Consider the following 21602-nt stretch of genomic DNA (forward strand, 5'->3'; position numbering starts at 1 on the left):
GCGGATAGTCTTTTAATATTGAAACTCTTTTGTTTTTATAACAATCATATGCGGTTTGCCTATTACTTAAATAAAAATAGTTTGAAATAAAACTGTCTTACAAAAAAAAAAGCTATTTAAAATAATTTGATTTATTTAAAGCTTTAAAAAGTGCTCATAGAATGGAGAGTATAAATACAGTAAGTTAAAAAAACCCTTACTTAATTGATGCTGCTAAAACATACATCATCTAAACTTATTTTTAACAACAAAAAGAAATCAAAAAATTTAGTTTTTGTTCTTTCTTAACTTTAAATTTCTAAGATAGAAAATAAATCGCAAGTCAGATTCAACGGGCGGACCTTTTGTTTTTAGAGTAGGTGTCAGAAATGTTAGTTTTTTTGTTCAAATAAGTAGAATAAAGTTTTGTTTAAGAGCATTTTAATAAATTTTTGAATCATACAAGAGAAATTACTTATTTTTAGTAGCTATTACTTCCAAAAAAGTATTCTTTACAAAAGCTTTAATTTTGCATGCTTCAATATGTCAAGTCATGTTTAAAATGCAATCAAGTACTGAATTTTAAAAAACTATCTCCAGTTTTTTGTAACTTTACTAGTTAAAAGTTAAAAAAAATGTTTTTAAAGTCTTGTTAATTTGCTATCAATCTAAACTTATAAAAAGTCTATTTTTTTTTTATCAATTTAAATATAAAAATTAATAAGTAGAGTAACTTAAGTTTTTTAACGTTTAACTTGCTAGTTTTCAAAAAAGTTTGACTCAATCAAGAACATTTTGTTAAAGTTCAAATTAAAAGTATAGTGAAGTTATAAATTTATAAATATTTGAACTAAGTTGTTCTCAATACTCACTTTAGTTTTTTTTTTATATGATCGCTAATCGTCCAATAAAGTTTTTAGTAATTTTTTTCTTATTTACAGCTTCGAATTCAATTTTTTCGTTTATTTTATTTCTAATAATTATTTATTCTAAACAAACGTAATTGTTTTTAAAATATTTTTTTTACGAGGGACTTCATGTTCAAATAATGAAAACTTTAGTGAAACGTGCATAGGTCATATCTTACATTGAAATAGTTTTTATTAATTAAAAGCGTGAACAATTAAAAATGGCAAAGTTATCATATTAATATATTTTTTTTACTACAGTGATCGTTAGAAAATTGAGGGTCGTTGAAATTTACAATAAGCCATATTTGTTTATATTATTAAAAAAATATGAATATGAAAAAAAACAAGGACCTTTAAAAACACAGCAAAGATAAAAAAAATAATAATACTATTTTCTAGCTACAACATCAGTTGGAGTAAAAATAAACAAAAAAAAAAACATTTTTTCTATAGGGCCTACTCAAAAAGTCAAACCCCAGTTCAATGGGTTTTTCAAATTAAAGACAAAGAAGCTTTCTCTAGAACAAAAAAGTTAATTAGCTTTAAAGACAAGGAAAATAATAGGATCTAAAGTTCGCACATGTAAAAAAAAATACAAAAATATGTTAATCGAGCTAAGTTAACGCTCGTGTATACAAATAATAGTTTAATATATAATTTTAAATAAAAAAAAAACATTTGTTTTAGTTAAATAAAGTATTTCTAATTATAAACCCTTTGTAAACAGAAAGTGGCGTTAAATAAATTATGACGACTTAGTTATACTAAAAAACATTTATACGCACTGTATGCATTTTACAGTGAAAATTAGTTGCAACTAAAACTACTATGTAATTATTAAATACGTTAAAATTATTTTGTACTTGTTGTTATCTTTTGTATTATATTAGAACTTGGAAAACTAAAATACATTAAGCAAACTATTCAACTGATCGTTTTAAATGATATTAGATCATAAATGATGCATCTAAAATTACTTACCATAATGTAATAATCTAATTAAATGTTTTTATTGTTAAAGTCGCTTTATAAGAAAGCTAATATCAGAACCGTGGTCCAAATCTGGGTCAATAAAAAAAACTTATACTTCAATGTTTAAATTTTCCGGTATGAAAACATATTTTTCTAAGTTTCTAAATAGACCACTATTCTTTATGTTGGTACATACAAACTTAACAAGTATATTGGTTCGTTAAAGTTTTTTCTAAGCTTGCGATGAATTTCAACATAGTTTTGTTTAAAACACAAATGCGCAAAAGCTGTTATTATATTGTTTAATTTATAATAAAATAATTAAATAACATTTCGTTTTAGTTCAAAGTAGTAGTTTTTCATTATAAACCTATTTTTTTAGTTTGTTACGACACTTGTTTATCTTATTTTAAAATGCAAATCGAAATTACCGTAAGTATTATTTGTTTTTTTCTATTAATATGCTTACATTATGCTGCAAAAATAATTAAAACTGGACAATTTAAAACATAAAAATTACATAATTTTAGACAGTTAATATTGTCATCAGCATCTTAAAAATTAATTAAGCTTATTATGACGTCATTATGCGTTTCCACCGGTTGTAAAATTGGGTAGGAAAATGTAAACCCGTGTTAATAAAACATTACAAAGTTTAGTTTTAGCAACTGCAACTAAATTGTTCGAGTTAATTATGTTTTCTGAGATTAGATAAAACTTTTTATTTAAACACTTACCTTCGTTCTTTTATGAAATATATATTGGTTTCCAATTATTTTTATTGTTCATTTTGAGCGTTATTTTTCAAATGTTAGTTTTTTATTAATTAGTTAAACTTCTAGTGTTTATCACTTTGAAAGTTTCATTAAAACTTATCAATTTTTTATCAAACAGCGCAAAAAAAAAAGTTATCGGCTAAATATAATACTCAGCTAATAAAAAATTGTTACAACTATCTGAAAACTTACTATTCTATTTGTAATTTACACTAAATGACTTTAAACATTTTAGTTTCATTATCAATTAAGTTTGGTATTTTTATTTTGTTAAGGAAACCAGTTTTATGTAAGTAAAAATATTTAGACTATTATGTTTCTTTACTTACATATTACTTTATAAGCGTTGTTTTCATTACATTGATGTTTAGTTTTTCTGTAGATTAATTATAAAGTAAGTAAACTTTATGACTTTTGTTGTTACTAATTGCTTTGCTTTTGTTTTTTTATTACTTTATGGTTACTTCATTACTATATAAGTTTGTATTTCTTATCTCTTGTTAGCTTTGTACTCTACTGATGAGGATCCCTCGAAATATATCTAGTTTTAATGAAATTGAGTGTCTTGTATATCTCAATGTATAATTACTAGTTACTTATTTTCCGATATTAGTTATACAATATTCACAGTTTAAACTTTATCGTTATCTTTTAACCCTTACTTTATAATTTCTTAAATAGGTTAGCTCTTTTAAAATTTAAATTTCTATAAAAATCTACCATATTTTGAAATGAACACATAAATGCTAATAATTAGGAATAGTATATAATTATTTTATATATCATTATCAAGCAAATGCATCTTATTTATTAGTATTTTAATAGAAAGTAGTTAGTTTTTATATGAAAAAAAGATAAGCATAGGAACAGCAAATTTTGTTCAAACAGTACTGGTATTTTTTTACTAAGTATCAATAAAAAGGTCTCTAGCTCAACTTCAATTTACCTATAAAAATTGTATACCTACTATTTCTACATTTATTAATATTGAATTTTACTAAATTTAAATCTATTAATGTTAACAACATAATTATGTACACATTTTTAAACAAGCACAATGGCTGAGGTTAGAATATACGTTTATTCAGACAACAAGGCTGCGTCGAAAAAAAAAAGTTGAGTGCCCGAAGAAGACGTTTGCTACTCAAAAAATTCCACATTCCACAAGAACATCAACAATAAATCTTGTCAGTGCAAAGTTTGCCAGAAGTGTTACGGAACCAAATCAAAACTTAATAAGCACATGAGAACGCACACGGGAGAAAAACCCTACGTGTATTCTACTTGTGATAAAGGATTTGCTCGAAATGGTCACAAAAATAACCATGAGGCAAATTACAAAATTGAAAAGAAATTTAAGCGCAATTTATGCCCGAAGGGTATATAATTTAAAACTGCTAAGAGATAACATGGTATGTCACGATGAAGCAAAACTTTCGTGTCATTGATGCAATAAAGTATTTTGTGCTCCGTTTGAGCTGGAAAAGCATGAAAATAGAAACACATGTTAGGTTTTTCTCATTGCTTAGCTATAAAATATTTTCTTCAAAGTATCTTACAATTTTAGTTTGATATAGTTGCATTATTTTTGCTATGGATATTTGGACTAAGTATTAATTTCTAATTTATATTATAAACTTCTTGAAAACTTAAGTTAGATTTGAAATGATGATTATATTCAGAAATACAAAAACTTTGTTAGATTACTTTAAATTTTTCATGTTACTACGATCCAATATAACAAAGGAACTATAAAACTTTTCAGACAACAAGGCTGCGTCGAAAAAGAAAAAAAAATGAGTGCCCGAAGAAGACGTTTGCTACTCAAGAAATTCCACATTCCCACAAGAACATCAACAATAAACCTTATCAGTGCAAAGTTTGCCAGAAGTGTTACGGAACTATATCAAAACTTAATAGGCACATGAGAACGCACACGGGAGAAAAACCCTACGTGTATTTGTTATACATAGTACTATTTACTAGAGATGCACAATTCTTTTGATAAAACTTTTTTTTTAAAGTTTTTTAAGACTTTTTTGAAGTATGTACGAAAAAGTTTTTTTTTATAAATTTTCATGTTACAAAATTTACAAATTAGATAACAAAACGACATTTAATTTACAACTTTTTACTTATACTCAAATCAAAATGTTGTAAAAAATTATCTTACTATTCTTAAACATTTAAACAGGTTTTTACTCAACAATAATTTTTTTACATAAAAACACACATTCACTTAATATATATTAATACAACTATATTTCTAAGTAAAATACAGTTTTATTTATTATTTATATATTTATTTCACACATGTCACTTTCTATTCTGCGACAATTTATATATTAATTCTACCCTACGACTATAGTTCTTCATATTTGTACGTGTTAAGTTTAATTGCAAACCTGTATTCAAATCACAGATAAACCGCGTTTTTTACCTACTACGCCCAATAGAACGACTAGAGCTTTTTTACTGCAGTTTTGTACTTAGCATATAACCACCTTGTTGTTTTTATATACATTTTAACTTTCATATTAAACACAAACCCATAAATTATAACACAGTTTAAATATTATACATTCAAAATATTTGTATAAAATCTTTTTATTTAAATATCCGACTATTACTTTATAAAACAATAACTGATTATTTTAATATATATACATAATATATATGCAATTTAAGTCATTGTAGTTTTATGTATGTCGATGTAGCTTAATTTTTGGTTAGGGTTTTGCAAGCTAAATAACAAGTTAGCTTTTTGTGCTTTGTTTGCTTAAATTTTTAGTTTTTTAATTTAAAATCTAACTGCTCCCTAATTGTATCTAATTTTAATTTTGTTATAACTTGGATTTAATCAGTATAAACACTTAATAAATAAAATAAACATTAAAAAAGTTTCTGTGACTTTTATTGACTATACTGTTAATGTTTGACTTTTTATTCACAATAGATTACATATTGCTTTTCAAATTAAAGTGCTGAACTGCTTTTTCCATAATGAATAAAATACCTAACTTTGTAGTTTATATCAAAAAGCTAATCCAAATGTTCATATCTATTGTGACGTAATTATTAAACCAATAAATAAATTTTAGAAACTTCAAATAGTTCTTCCTTCCATTTCAAGTAAGTAGTTTATATCATTATTTGTTATTTATTGTTTATTTTAGCTTGTCTTATTTAATGTAGACTTAATAGTTACATTATAATATAGTTTTATAACAGTCGGATTTAATTATAAGTATTTTATCTATTAATAACTATTGACCTATAAAAATCTGTAGCAATTATTTTTATCTTAATGAACATATACCTATTATATAATACACCTATTTTAGCTTCTATTCTTTCCTTACAGTTTTTTTTTTACACAGCCCAGTTGATGTGTGTTAGTCTGTTAACACACAAAAACATATGTCGGTGTAATAAAAGAAGGATATTGTATAATTTGTTATTATTATAAACAAAAAACCATTTTACAACTTCAAAATAAATTAAACCTGTAGAACTCAATTTATTACTTTAAAGTTTTATAGAAAAATAAAGTTTTAACATACATACATTAAACAATATGAAAAATTAGGAACTTCTTAGAAAAATTATGCCTAAAAGTTAAATAAACTTGACCAGTGATAGGAAATGAACTTTTATAGTACCCGAATTGTAAAAAAATCAAAATCATATAAATTTGTAAAGATAGAATAAATCATTTAACATTCAAGGCAAAAGTAAAACTAAATAGACTCTTATTAGTATCATAAAAACTAATTAAACGTATGCCTACAAATAGGGCAGGTATTATGTTCAGAAAACCATCCTTCAATGCATTCCTGGCAAAAAGAATGCCGACCATCGCAAGTAAGACGCATCATTTTTCTACCTACATCCATGTCTTCCATACAAATACTACATTGATCACCAACATGTGTTTCATCAGTGGTGAAAAGAGAAAATCTCTGAATTCTTGCTGATGATAGACCACTGTTTCTGCCAGTAAAATTATGTAGCTGATAGTGTCTATAAACTCTTACAGCTTGTTGTCGAATTTCATCACTTTTCTGACGAAATTTGTTTCTATGTTGGTCTAAAGTTTCTTTATTTTTAAGCCACACTGCTCCACGTTTTTCAAGGTCTTCTATTTCGCTTTTCAACTCTCTTTTAAAATCATCATTATCATTACGTTGTAACATATTTCTAAATTCTTTGAGGTGTTTCTCAGAGTAATCAATAGAGTCTTGCAATATATCGTAAATATCCTTAAATGTAGAACAGTATTGACGAAACTTTCTTTCAAAAACCACAATAAATCTTCTAGCTTGATCTAATCTAGCCACGCTTTGGAGACCACCTTGCCATTTCTGGTAAACTTCTTCAAGCTCTCGTTCTAACACTTTGTAGGATATCTGTTAAGTTTTTTAATTTAACATCATGATATGTTTTAGTTTTTTTCAAAACTGTTTGATTATCTACATCACTTTTTTATGTTAACATAAGATTCTACCATCTTTATATAAAAACTCTCTTTTAGTAAAGTTTATAAATTTGATTAATATTCGAAGTGATCTTTCTTATTGCAAACACAATCGTTATTTACTAAACAAATGGGAAATATTGGTTTAAAAGGTTCATGTTATAATGTTTGAATTAAAAAAAGTTTCAGCTTCTTACTCAAATATAGTATGCGTTAATTGCAATTAACACAGAGAGAGACTCTTTGCAATTTATTTATGTGTCTTTTTATAGTGACATGGTTCTTAACTGCGATAATAAGCAACTCATGTTAAACTAAGAAAATATAAACCGACCGTAGGTAAGGGTTAAGGGTAACAGTTAAAAAGTAAAAAAAAAATCAGAGGTTTGGAATTGTGCTCGGATAGGAATTATAAATTACCGTCCGCTAAAAACCTTTTATAAAATCAGCATGTTGCAGACTATTAGCACATGTAAGTTAGTGCAAAATTTGCCAACTAAAGCAAAGCTAGAAGATTTTAAACGTTTGATATTTAGTTTCAACTACTTACCCTCATAGTTGTGAGTGTACTTTTGAAAACATTAAAATCGAATACAGTTTAAATAAATTATGTATTTAATAATTCGTGAGAAAATACTGGTATGCGAAATTTTCAAAATAAGTATTGTTTTTTGTGCAAGTAAATCTGTATCATTTTTGAAATAATTTACAGTAACCTCTCGCAAGTTTACGCACTCGTGACGTTACACACTCTCGTTTAGTTACGCATTTTAGACTTTAAAAATTTAAAAAAATAAAAACTTTAATTTTTTAATATTGCTCAAATTAGTTTTATTATATATTTCTAATATAAAATATGTTTTAAAATGTCAACTCGCCTCTCTATATCTCTAGACTTTGTAAACTTATGTTACTTGACTAATTAATAAACATTTTTACCTCAGTTTATCACAAATTTTGATAACAATAAAAGGTTAAATTAAAAAAAAGTTGTAGTAATACAAACAATTTTTATTAAACATTCTTCATATATTTTATATACTTTTGTTCAAAAGAAGAAATCTATTACAGAACCAAACGTATATTTTTGTAAAAGGCTATAAAAACTAATTTTAATATAGACACCACACCAGTTCTTATTTGTAAACATATGCTTAATTATAAATTGTATTTGCTAAGTAGAATATAATAATGATGTAAAGTATGAAATAAGTCACATATGAATAAAGATAAAGTCTACTTATTATTAAAATTAGTAAAATTTTTCTACAAGTATTATCATTTTATATAAATATAAATCTTTTTTTATGTATAGTTTTATTTTAAGTTTTCATGTTTATAAATAGTGTAAACAATTGTTAAACGTTGGAAAGTCCCCAGTCTGCTTTTAACTAGAAGCAGTATCAAAAACAGCCATTATAGTAAATAAACTTGGTACCTCTCGTATCTTTACGATTTCTCATATCTTTACGCACTTTTACTGTGGACACAATGTGCGTAAATAGGCGAGAGGTTACTTAAATTTAATTTTTTCTTTGATATTTTTTTAAAATAGATGGCAAAAATGTTAAACAATCTATTTATTTTTGAACCTTACTGACTATAGACTAAATCTTTAATCAATACTAAGTTTTTTTTTTTACAATTTATATTTTGTAGTGTAACGTGAAACAAAATAAAACTGAAATACTTTTATATTAGCAATTAAGTCGTATTTAAAATTTATTTAAGTTTTATGATATATCAATTTTTTTTGAATAATAAGATACGCTCAACTCAGTGTGACTTTTGTGCGTGGTTGTAGGTATCGAATAAGGGAACGGGTCAAATATGCACTAAGGCAGTGCTTCTAAAATGGGGTTCCGCGGAACACTAGGGTTCCGCGATGCCTCTCAGGGGTTCCGCGAAGCCTTTCGAAATTTAAAAAAGAATATTTATTTAGTTAAACATTTTATGAAAAATTGAAATTGGGGGTTCCGCGAAAAAGTTGAACTTTAGAAAAGGGTTCCGCTACTAAAAAAAGGTTCAGAAGCACTGCACTAAGGGACACTTTTGCTCAAATGATTTTTTTTGCACTAAGATGCTTTTACACAAAGGATATCTATGCACGAAGGTTAATTTTTGCACGAGAGTAAAAAAAAATAATAAAATGTAATTAAAGTGAAAAAATAAAACAATAAAAAACCAAAAAAGGACAAAGATTAAGTAACCGAACGAAGGTAAGGGTTAGGGATGACAGTGATACTTAAATAAAGAACTGACTTATAAAAAACAACAAAAAAATATATAAAAAATTAATAATAAAAACGAAATTAAAAAAAAAGACTTACCGACGGACAGTAAGGGTTAAGACTAACAGTGATACTAAAAATAAAAAGCAAAAAAAAAAATCATTAAAAAAATAACAAGAGTATTTAAATAAAATTGAATAATTAAAAACAAAGAAAAAGAAAGAAATAAATACTGATGAAGGGTGAGGGTTAGGCTTTGGACTTAAGAGAAATACTGATAGTAGGAATAATAAAAAAAAAAATTATACAAAAGTTTCCCTTCGAGGAAAATTGTCTATGTGCAAAAGTGACCCTTTATGCACATTTTACACCTACCTATTTAATAAATTTCAATTCAAAAGTTAAGAGTTATTCTGAATAGACTAAAAATATAGTTTTTATACTTGGATTAATAATGTGCAATTTTTTACTTTTTAATATAAGAAAATCATTGTTTTTATATTTTGTATAAAAACACATTATATTTAAGTGATATTTAGTTTTATCAACTTTTCTATGAGTTTTTAATTAGGTTTATTTCTACAATGTGTTGAATGGTTGGAATTTTTTCCGATAGTAATTTATAGTGTACTAAATTTAAAAGCATTTGCCGAGTAAAACATAGAATACTTTCTATTAATCAAGTATTATTACATTAAAGTTGTTTATAATTAAATTAACTGTTATCTACTTATATCAACATTAACAAAGTAAATCAATAAACTTTTGCAAACCTCATTGTCTTGACTCTTATCTGTTGAAGGTTTTACAATATTTTGTGCTTGGTTGTCCATGACTTCTATAGTGATTATAAAAGTTTTAAAATAACTGTGAACAAAACAAACATTTTTTTAGTAAAACATTTCCTTTTAAGAAAATCAGTTACAAGAAATTGTAATTTTAACATATATACAGTTAGCAAAAATTAAAAGTGAATACTTATTAAATATATTATTAAAAAAATTGTTCTCTATTTTTATTTTGCTTTTTATATTATTAAAGCTGAAATTGCTTTTAGTAAAAGTACATACTTTAAATTAATTCTTTCAAGTTTTATCAAATAATTTTTTTTCTGTAAGTTCTTTAATTTTACTAAGAATTTAAGGTTATTCTAAAATATCATAACAATTAGCTTGCCTGTCAGAGTGGTCAAAAGTTTTTTATAGCTTTTTCCATATATTTTGATATTTTTGCAGGATTTTATTGGTGCAAATTTGGAAATATATAATTAAATTTTAGGTAAAAAAACTGTTTTAAAAAGAAGAAAAATATAAAAAAATATAGTTTGTTACTACTTAATACGTGTTTTTTTAATAGTAAAGTTTTTAATGATAAAAATGTGTAGAATGGAGTTTTTTTGTTTGATCTAAATTAATTATATTACATGAAAAAAATATTAAAGATTTCATGTTTTTCCAGGATTCCAGGTCAAATAGTCCTGCTATTTAAAATATTTTTCATTTTATTTTTTAATTTTATTAAGACTTTAGATAAGTATACTTTAATAATTTAAAATGCAACTAATTTAAAAAAACAATAAAACAATTTAAAAATATTTTGTCTGTAATTTTTGAAAATTTTTCAAAAAGTTTATTAATAACAAATATAGTTAGGTAAAAAACTTAAAATAAATACTTTTAAGTTTTTCTTAAAATATTTAATTTCTAAATACCAGTTTATAATAATATGTTACAATAATTAATCATGTGTATAAAAACAGAAAAATAAACCATTGTAAAATAAAACTGAACTTTTTAAACTTCATAAAAAAGTATACTTTTCAAAACAAAATACCAAGAAAAATTTATAAATAATCTTTCTCTAAGTTAAACTTGAAATAATGTCTAACATACACACAGACTCAATTATTACATATAATTTATTGATGAAGTAAAATCTAGAAATTAATAAAGTATGGTAAAGCTGATTATTAAGTTTTTAATTCAATTGATATGTTGTTTCTACTTAAACAAAACTTCTTTAAATTAATTTAAAAGGACTAATAAGTTGTTTGGATGTAGCATCAAATTTCTACATTTACTATTCAAAACGATAGATGCAAAAAAAAATAAACCTGGTCAAAACGTAGTATTTGAAAGAAATTTAATGTTTAAAAGCACGGTGTATTTAAAATTAATTATCTTAAAAAATACAAAGTAGTATTTTACTTTTTAACTGTATAGACTTTCTAGCTTTGTGCTACATACTTAAAATATGTGATAAATAGATAAATTTGGAGTTAAAAGTGTTAAACAAAATTTTAAATATTTATTTATATAGAAAAATTTTTTATTTTAGTTTTTTATCTAGGGTATATTTTTTTAGTTAAAAAACTATGCACTTTAAAAAGTTTTTGTTTCATTAAAAAACTATTAAACTTTGCTTTTTTATTGCTGGACACAAACCTACCTTTTTTTCTTCTAAACATTAACAAAAACTAAAAATGTAAAAATTTAAGTTTATTTAGTGATTTTCGTAGCTTAAAAATATTGCTTTTGCATTTATTTTTAATATAATTACTTAATTATATGCATGTAGAATGCATCACATAAACTTTCGTAGTTTCCAGGTTATTTTTTCTTAAAGTTCTCTTTAATTTGCTTAAAACTCTAAATTTTTTAGTGTTTTAGAATTTCAGAATGATTGGCTGCTTTGTCAGAAAGACCTAAAGCTTTTTATAATTTTTTTTCAGCTGTTCTGATGTTTTTTCAGGCTTTTAAAGGTGCAAATTTCTTGTCTAGATTTAGTAAAAAGTTAAGTTTCAGGTAGAAAACTGTTTCAAATTGTATAAAAAAAATATATATATAGTTTGTTACTACTTGACACGTGTTTTTTAAATAGTAATGTTTTCATTGATAAAACAATATCTCTAATGGAATTTAGTTGTTTGGTCTAAATTTAATTATTTTACATTTACAAAATATTAAACATTTCATGTTTTTCAGGATTCCAGGTCAAATGGTCCTACTAATAAAATTTATGTTTCCTTTGTTATTTGAAAGTTTATAAGCATTTTATTTATGAATAATAAATTAAAAGATTATTGGTTGTAATTTGTACATTTCAAAAAATTATTAATAACAAGTAAAAAAAAATAATAATGAATATTTTAAAATTTTATTGAAAAATAGTTAACTTTATGTAACCTGTTGCAATAACTATTACTATATATAAAGCCAGAGGAAAAAAAAACCACCATAAAGTAAAAATTAATTTGTAATAGTTATAAAAAAGTACACTTTTTAAAACAAAAGACTAAAATTAACTCATGACTAATTTTTCACTAAGTTAAGCTTGAAATTTGTTAAACATACACAATCTCGATTATTACTTAATATATATTTGTTAAGTATGTGTTAAAAGTTTTATCAAACATGGTAAAGCTGATTATTAAGTTTGTAATTAAACTTTTATGATTTTTCTACACAACTAACATTACTTTAAGACAAAAACAAGTACAATACTGATGAAATGCTAGCTATCAACATCAAGCAGTCTAAAAATATCCACATTTAATTATTCAAAACGTTAGTTGCGAAAACAATTCAAACGAGTCTGACTGACCACAAAATTGAAAAAAAGGTAAATTTTTATAAGCAGTGTATTTTATATTAAAGATTTTAATAGAAAAAAGTGTAAGATTTAACTTTTTAAATATATATACTTAAAAAATTTGTACTTTACGTTCAAAGTGTATTAAGCTTTACTCATGTTTAGTAGAGCTAATTTAGGTAAACAAACAATATAATGTATCTAATAAAAAGATCATTACAATACGTCACTGATCAAATTTAGATAAAAATTACTAAAATAATATTTAATGCTTGGTAATTTAAGTTTTTATAACATTGTTTTTTAAAAATAATTTTTTCTATATGCATTTTTTTCAAAACCTTCAAAAAAAGTTTAATTACCATCGAGTATAGGTGATGCTGAAAATAATACAATAGCCAAATTTTACATCTCAATACTTTATACGACATACAGCTTATTTTCATTTTAACTTCGACTACAATTTACTTATTTGTAGTAATGAATAAAAAATTGTAAATTTGGTTTTCATTTTATTTTACAGGTCAAGATATTTGTAATTTTTTAAAGATTTTTACCTTACTCTGTCATGAAAAGAGACATCGTAATCAAAGCTGAATTAAGTGTATCAAAATAAAATTGTACTTACAGTAACCTCTCGATTATTTACGCACATTGTATCCACAGAAAAAATGCGTAAATATACGATAGATCATAAAGATATGAGAGGTACCAAATAAACTTACTATAATGGCTTTTTTTTTTGATATTGCTTCTAATTAAAAGCAGACTTTGGATTTTTCCACTTTCAACAATTTGTTTACTTTACTTATAAGTATGAAAACAAAAGATAAAACTAAACATACATTATAAAAAAACGATTTAAGTTTATATAAAATAATAACAGTACTAGTAGAAAATTTTTACTAATTCTAATAATAAGTAGATTTTATCTTTATCTTCATTTATATGTGACTTACTTGATACTTAACATTTATATTTTATTCTACTTAACTTAGCAAATTCAATTTATAATTAAGCATTTGTCTACAATTAGGAAATGGTGTGGTTTCCATATAAAAATTTGTTTCTATACCTTTTTTGCTTGATGTGCAAAGTATTACAGAAGAAGAACTTAAACTAAAAAAACGTCAAATAAAAATTAGTTATATGTTTACTAGAAATCAATTAAGATTTGTGTTCGGTTTAAGCTCACTGGTACTTTTTGCTAGGAAGTTTCACTAAATTTCTTTCTTAGATGTTTATTTATATATAGGGCTGTACTATTTATTTGTGTTTTAAACTTTCATTATTTCATTGTACTTTCATTATTTAACACAGTCATATTTATTTTAAAATTTAAATTTAATCTCTTATTGTTAAAGGAATTTCTGATATACTGAAATATAACTAATATTTTATTAGTTAGTCAAGAAACATAAGTTTAGAAAGTCTAAAAATATAGAGAGGTGAGTTAGCATTTGAAAGCATATTTTAAATAAAAAAAGTATAATAAACCTAATTTGTGCAATATTTGGAAAATAAAGTTTTATATTTTGAATTTTTTAGAATTCTAAAATGCGTAACTAAACGAGAGTGCGTAACGTCACGAGTGCGTACACATGCGAGATGTTACTGTATTTACTTTAATTTAATAAAATCTTAGTTTTTGAAGCTGCAGGCTTCATTTGTTATAAATATATTAATGTTAAAGGAAAATTACATAAAATTAGTTTAAAACAGTTAATTTTTTTTTAAACTTTTAAATAGCATATGTTTTAAATGCGCTCTAAATTATCAGTTAAAACAAAGTAATGCAAAGATTTATTATTACTTTTTTATTAAGTTTAGGTTTTAGTTTTTAAATTCTAAAAAGATTATTTTTAAATTCATTTTTTATTTAAGTGACTTTTGAACACTTTTTTTTTAAAGTTAGGCTTGTAAAAGACATATATTTGTAAATCTTGCCCATCGACTAACTATTGTTTACCTTTAACCTTTATGTTAGATTTCGGTCTCACTCTTAGCCTTAACAAACTAAATAAGTATCAACGAAGAAATGAAATATAAATGTTGTATACAACTTCAAATAAAGTATCAAAAATATTATACATAATATTTAATTGGTGCAGACCGCGGAGTGAATTACACATCTACTTACTAAGTTTTATTTTCTTTTTTGAAATTTATACATTTTTTTAAAATAACTCTAACCATAAAATTTTAACAGTAGTTAGTGTATTCACACTTGCAACATATACGTAACAAATTTAGTCATAATTTGTAACAATATGAAATGTTTACTTATTAACTCTATCATATAAAAATTAGTTTATTCAAAAGCAAAAACTCTTCATTACACTGTATGTAACGCCAAGTTTTACAAAATATTTTGAGTTTGATTTGTTTAATAATTAAATTATTTCAATAAAAGTTTAATAAAGTTATGTAGCGTGTTTCACAATAATAAGATATTCGAAAACTTTAACCCTTAAACATAAAATTTTAATTAGTTTTTTAATGGCTGTGGTTTAAACATTAAGACAGTTGTTAATTTACCTTTTTAAAACACTTTTTCTAAGAATAAATAAAACATTGTCTTTAATACATGGCGTATTAAAATATTAATAGGAATAATAATGTTACTAATTCTATTATAATAGTGATAAAAATTGTTACAAATTCTAATTTTTACAAGGTTTTTTAGTGGGTTTTCTTCAAAAATTCTAGGTTTTAGTGCTTTAGTTCGAATTCCAGTTTTTTAAAAAGGTTTTCGAACTTCAGGTTATTCCAGATTTTTTAGCCTAAATTATCAAATCTAGGATTTTCTAAGGTTACTTCCATAAGAATTTCCAGGTTTGTCAACCCTGTAAAAATAAGTTGTTTATTTAACTAATAATAGAAATATTAAATTTGTAAATATTTAGTTTTTGAATTTTTTTCAATAAATTTTATGAATAAAAGATCAAATAATTTACTTTTTTTCAACAAGATTATTTTAATACAAAGATTAGTCAACTGAAACCTCGAAATAAGTAAATTAACATATTTTAAACTTAAACTTTAAACTATTAAAAGATCTGTTTTTTAGTATTACAATTTAAAACAGAATTAAGATAAACAACTATGCAAACATTTATTGTTGAAAAACAATAAACAATGTGTTTTAAAAAAGGTAAATTTTTCAAGTTAGTTTTCAATACAAAGTAAACTTTTTAGGTTTTTTGATTAAAAACTCTTTAAAAAAGTTTCAATCAAGAAAATTTGAGACCAGGTCTAAATTGCACGAAGACAAATTATTGTGACCATAAACTAATTAGAACATAAGCTTTAGTAAGTGTTCATATTTAAAAAAAACAAGAAGCCGCAATAAATTGAAATATAATACAAACTGTAGTAAATTCTTAAAAAAATATGAATTACAACTGTAGTAAAAAGTTTTAAAATTCTACTTAGGATAACACCATACCATAACAAAAAAGAAAAATTAAAATGTTAGGATGAAGGTAGTTTGCCACTTTTTATTCTATAGATCGGAATGGATTGAAAATTTGACTAAACAAAAAAAATATGGTTAGAATCATCAAAAAGAAACACTGTCTACAGTCTTTTACAAACACTTCGAAAATACCTTTCGCTTGTTAAAAAAGTAAACATTATCAATTCTGTAGAAAACAAAAAATATACTAGCAACTACAGAAATTAAAATACCGTAAATTAAACATTTTTAGCTGAACTAAAATAAAGATATTTTACTAAAATACTTAATTTCATACTTTTACTTCAAGATTGATAGAACATTTAAGTTTGAGATTAGTCAGTTAAGTTTAATATAATTATTTTATTCTGAGAAACTGAGATACAACTGGAACATAACTGAAAATTTTGGAAAATATAATAAAAGTATGATAAGTATTAATAAAACAATACAAAAAACGAAATTTAAACAACATTTAAAATGTAAAAATTGTGAAACATATGGAGCTACATACAACGTAAAAAAAAATTCATACATTAGACAAACTATGAACAGCTTTACTAGTGGTGGAATGGCCACCAAAACATATGGAAAAATTATATAACAAACATAAACCACGAAATAAAAGACCAATTTACTCTAATGATAAAATTGACGAGGAAAATATACCATAACAGATTGAAAATACATACACAGTCAAGTTTTTAGAAAGCCCTATAAGAACTAATTTAGACTATACAGAACAGTGATGAAATCTAAAGCAAAAATTAATTTAAACCTGGATTTTAAGGAATAACTTTAATAAAAAGTTCAAAATGTCATTAGAAAATTTTGTTATCATGTACAATTTTAGGGTTTTTTACTAATGTTGTTTGTAAAAGTAGTTTTACTTAGCTAGAGTAAACGAAAAAAAATTTAAGTTTTGTTTTCACAGTTTCTTAAAACAAAAAAAAATTAAAAAGTTTAAAACAAAATTAAGTGGAAACCAACGTAAATTAAAAAAATGAACGTAAAAATTTAACTTCAGTGTTTTTTTATCTCAAAAAAACAAAGTTAACTTGAACATTTTAGTTGCAGTTACTAAAACTAAACTTTGTTATGTTTAATAATCAAGAGTTTCTATTTTTATAACAAATTTATTTAATTAACCACCGGTGGAGACGCGTGATGACGTCATAATAGGCTTGGTTTATTTTTTAGATGCTAATGAAAATATAAACTCGCTTGAATCCATTTAATTTTTTTTATTTTTCAGTTATAAATGTTATTGCAGCATTTTTAACATAGTAATAAAATAAAAATAACACTTATGGTAATTTAGATCTCCATCCTATAATAAAATAAAAACTGTCACATTAAACTATAAGTTTTTGAACGTTTCTACAAAAAGGTTACTAAAACTATATATTTTTAACTATAATAGTATAAGATATATGTTATGACACATTTTTAGGGCTTATTTTTAATTATTTCAGTTATTTTACTAAAGAACTCTCATGATTTTTTACATAAAACAGATAAAGATAACAGTGCGTTTAGTTTTTGTAATAAAACTCATCTATATGAATTATTAAAAGTATGTTAAAAAACTGAACGATATAAATCTAAATTAAGCGATTGAGATTTATTACAAATATCAAAACAAAGTTTAAAGGTTTATTTTCTACAGTATCAACTTGATTCGAATTTTGTTTGTAAATGGTAATTTTGGACCAAATTGTTTGAATAGACCGAAAGTATTGTAAAAAAGTTAAGTTTTCTACAATTTTTAAATTTTATAAATTTGTTACTTTAAATTTTTCTTCCATTTCGATTGTTTCAATTGAGTTGCTGACTAAAATATTCTCCTTTAAATCTAGATTTGATAAATTTAATTTTGCTACATTTAAAAACCTTTATTAAGTTTTGGTTGCATTGTTTTAACTTTATTTTATGGTAAAACATTGTATAACATTCAAACTTTTATGCTTATGTTGTTTATTTGAATTAACATTGTAAAAACAAATGTCTGGTACACTACAATTGGGCAATTTTGCACTAAGATAAATTTGCAAGAAGGGACGTTTTTGCACAAGAGTAAAAAAAACTTATTTTTTTAAATGAAAAAAAAAAGCTTAAATTTAAACATGGTAACGATCGAAGGTAAGCCTTAGAGGTAACAGTGATAGTAAACAATAAAAAAAAAAAAATTAACCTGTGTAAAAAGTGACCCCTCGTGCAATATTGACGCCATACATAAGTGTCTTCGTGCAAAATTGACCTTTTGTTTATATTTGAATTACACTTCAATTAGATATTTGGACTTACATTTTATTGTAAAATAACCTTTCTTTTTTATTATCAATTCTTAAGTTAGTATTCTTAATCAACCTAGATGTAAAACGCCTTTTTTCATAAGGTCTACAGAATCAAAGATTCGGACGAATTCGGCATTTTTAGACTCGGCGGTATCGAAATTTCAAAATGAATCATAATTTAATAAAGTCTTAAACTTGTGGAACTTTAACGAGACAAAACACCCACATCTTGCCAGTTTTGCAAAAAAACATCGTGCTGCACCATCATCTTCTGTGTATGCGGAAAGATTATTTTCTGATGCTAGGAATTTGTACGAAATCGATTGCTTCCAAAAACCGGAAATATTGTTTTTGTATTTCATCATAACTTGAAAAAACAATAATAGTCTTTTCGAGTATAACAGAGACATCTTTTGCGATTGTAGTTCGTTTTATATGTTTCAGCAGTTGCTTAAGTTAATCTATATTTCTTTTTTGTTATGGTAAAGGTGTAATCCTAATGGGAATTTAAAGAAAATTTAGTACAATTGTAATTCATATTATTTTTAGGCTTAAACTAAATTGTTACGGCTCCATGTTTTTTCGATTGCACTTTGTTCTATAAATATGAACACTTGCAAAAGTTTATGTTTTAATTGGTAAATGGTCACAATAAAAACAAACGCTTAAGGTAAACGTAAAATGTTTTAACTTTTTTTGTTATTTGTATTCTGCTTTTTGCATTTATTAAAATCTATAATTTATTTAATTTGAATAACAAAAGAAAAACTTTTTGTTAATGTTGCTTGCATGGCGATCAAAATATTGACACTAAGTTTTGTGAATATAGCTTTTTTTTCAGCAAGAATTTTTTTTTCAATTGTTCCATTTTAAAATAATTTAGTCTAAAATTAAAATTAATTCATTTATCAACCCCTTTAAAATAATGTTCAAACTTCTTTTGTGAAATAAGTTATAATATAATACGAAATTATTTCAAATAAACTTATATTGTATTTACATAACTTCAGATTAAATCTTTTGGATTCCAAGTATCAAAAAAATTGGATTCGGATTTTGACTTTTATTTTTGGACTTGGCCGAATCCTAATTTGAAATTATGATTCGGATTCGGTAGATCACTAGCTTAAGGTTTAGCTCAATATAAAAAACTAATAGCCAATATTGAGACAAATAACCTATGAGATTTATCTTTGTTAATTTTAAAGTTAAATACACATTCTTAATATAAATTTGTTCCTTTTTAATAAATCTTAACTACAGTTGTACTTAAAACTTATACTTTGAAAAACAATCTTATTTTAATAATCTATTTTATTTTTAGTGTTCATAATTTTTTTTATATACTGAAAGCTTTTCAAAATTAAAACTCATAAAGACTGAAGTATTAAAAAACAATAAATACATTTACAAAGTCAATATAAGTACAAAAATATTAAATGGGTGTTTGCAGTTGAGTATTTATTTGTTCTCATAAAAAACACTTCTTTAAATTTTATGTAAACATAAATACTCTTTCTTACTATAAATTCATTTATATTCCAATAAATCTTAAAAACCATTGTATTTACCAGTCTTATCTTTGAATAATTATTTAGTTTTGAATAATATATTGATTATTATTAAGCACGCAGACAATTTTATTAATCGAAATAATGCTTTTCAAAATCAAAGACTTATCAAATTTATTAAAAATAATTACATTAAAAAAATACAGTAAGTGCACGTGAATTATCTATTCTTAGTAAAAACACTTCTTTCAACTCAATAAACATAAACAAACGTTTAATTAGGAAGCAATTACTTTTAAAAATTTAGAAATTTTATTTACTTAAACATTTAATCATCTGAAATTTGATTTTAAAGATAAATCATTTATTGCAATAGGATAAGTTAGTTTTTATTAATGTTTTTAACACATATTTAGATAAAATATTTTTTTGTTGTAAGGAAAAATCAAGTCTTTAAACTGAAATAAAAATTGCAAAATACAAGTCATCATAGAGTGAGTATAAGTACTTTAACTAATCTAAACACAAAAAGGTAAAAAAAAACATGATAGTAAATGAAATGTGTTGTTTATAGAAAAAAATGTGTTTTATTTGCTGAAGTAATAACGTATTCTATTAAATTTTACTTTGCCATAAGATAAGAACAAACAGACGTTAACATATTTTTATTTTTCCAACTACCTACAACGCAAGAAAATATTTAAAATCGGTGAATAAATCAATTTTTTTATAAATAAGTGACTTGACTTATACTTTTAAGTCAACAAATTAAAATAATATGGAACCATATATAATACCATACAAATTGGCTGTTTACAATATAGCAAATTAAACATATTTATAGTTTAGACAAATAACTGAACTAAAACTGTATTAACAAAACATAGAAATTGGTTTATACGAACAGGGTTGCCACTCGTTTTTTTCAAAAATTATTTCAGGTTTTCCAAATTTCTTCCAGGTTTTTAAAAGTACACATTTTTGGGTCTATTTTTAGTTTTAAGTTCATTTCTATATAAGAAACTGTGTAAAATAGTATAAAAACTTTTAAAAAATACTGTCAAGTTAATTTAATTTTTTTTTAAATAAAAAAATTTTTGATGATTACAAAAAATATTATTTTTATGATAGATTTTTGGTGTCAAATCGAAATTTTACTACTGATAATGTTAAAATTATAATATTACAGGTTTTTCCAGATTTTATGATCAAATTTCCAGATTTTTCAATGTTTTTTTCAAAATTTCTCAAATTCAAGGTTTTTCCAGGTTATTTTTGCCTAAATTGTCGAATTCCAGGTTTTTCAAGGTTTTTCCAGGTAAAGTGGCAACCCTGTACGAATTAACTAAAAAAGAAATTTAAAAAATTAGTTTTTGAGCACACATGAAGCTATTAATAGT

At 23.9% G+C, this 21602-nt stretch overlaps 1 protein-coding gene across 1 annotated transcript; it reads left to right on the forward strand.

Moving 5' to 3' along the window:
• Positions 1–3695: 3695 nt before the first annotated feature.
• Positions 3696–4643, forward strand: LOC145843225 (zinc finger protein 131-like). The gene is made up of 3 exons (XM_082950686.1): positions 3696–3704; positions 3831–3968; positions 4404–4643. Exons 1-3 carry the CDS (start codon positions 3696–3698, stop codon positions 4641–4643), a joined length of 387 nt encoding a protein of 128 aa, XP_082806812.1.
• The last annotated feature ends 16959 nt before the right edge of the window (positions 4644–21602 follow it).

This window comes from Thalia democratica, chromosome 8 (genome assembly GCF_965202585.1).
Source record: "Thalia democratica chromosome 8, ktThaDemo2.hap1.1, whole genome shotgun sequence".
NCBI classification, from domain to species: domain Eukaryota; kingdom Metazoa; phylum Chordata; class Thaliacea; order Salpida; family Salpidae; genus Thalia; species Thalia democratica.

Bases quoted from the DNA above. Each gene is read 5' to 3' on its own strand.
- LOC145843225 (XM_082950686.1), top strand. The intron at 3,969-4,403 runs GCAAATTACAAA...AAAACTTTTCAG, and splicing joins GTCACAAAAATAACCATGAG to ACAACAAGGCTGCGTCGAAA.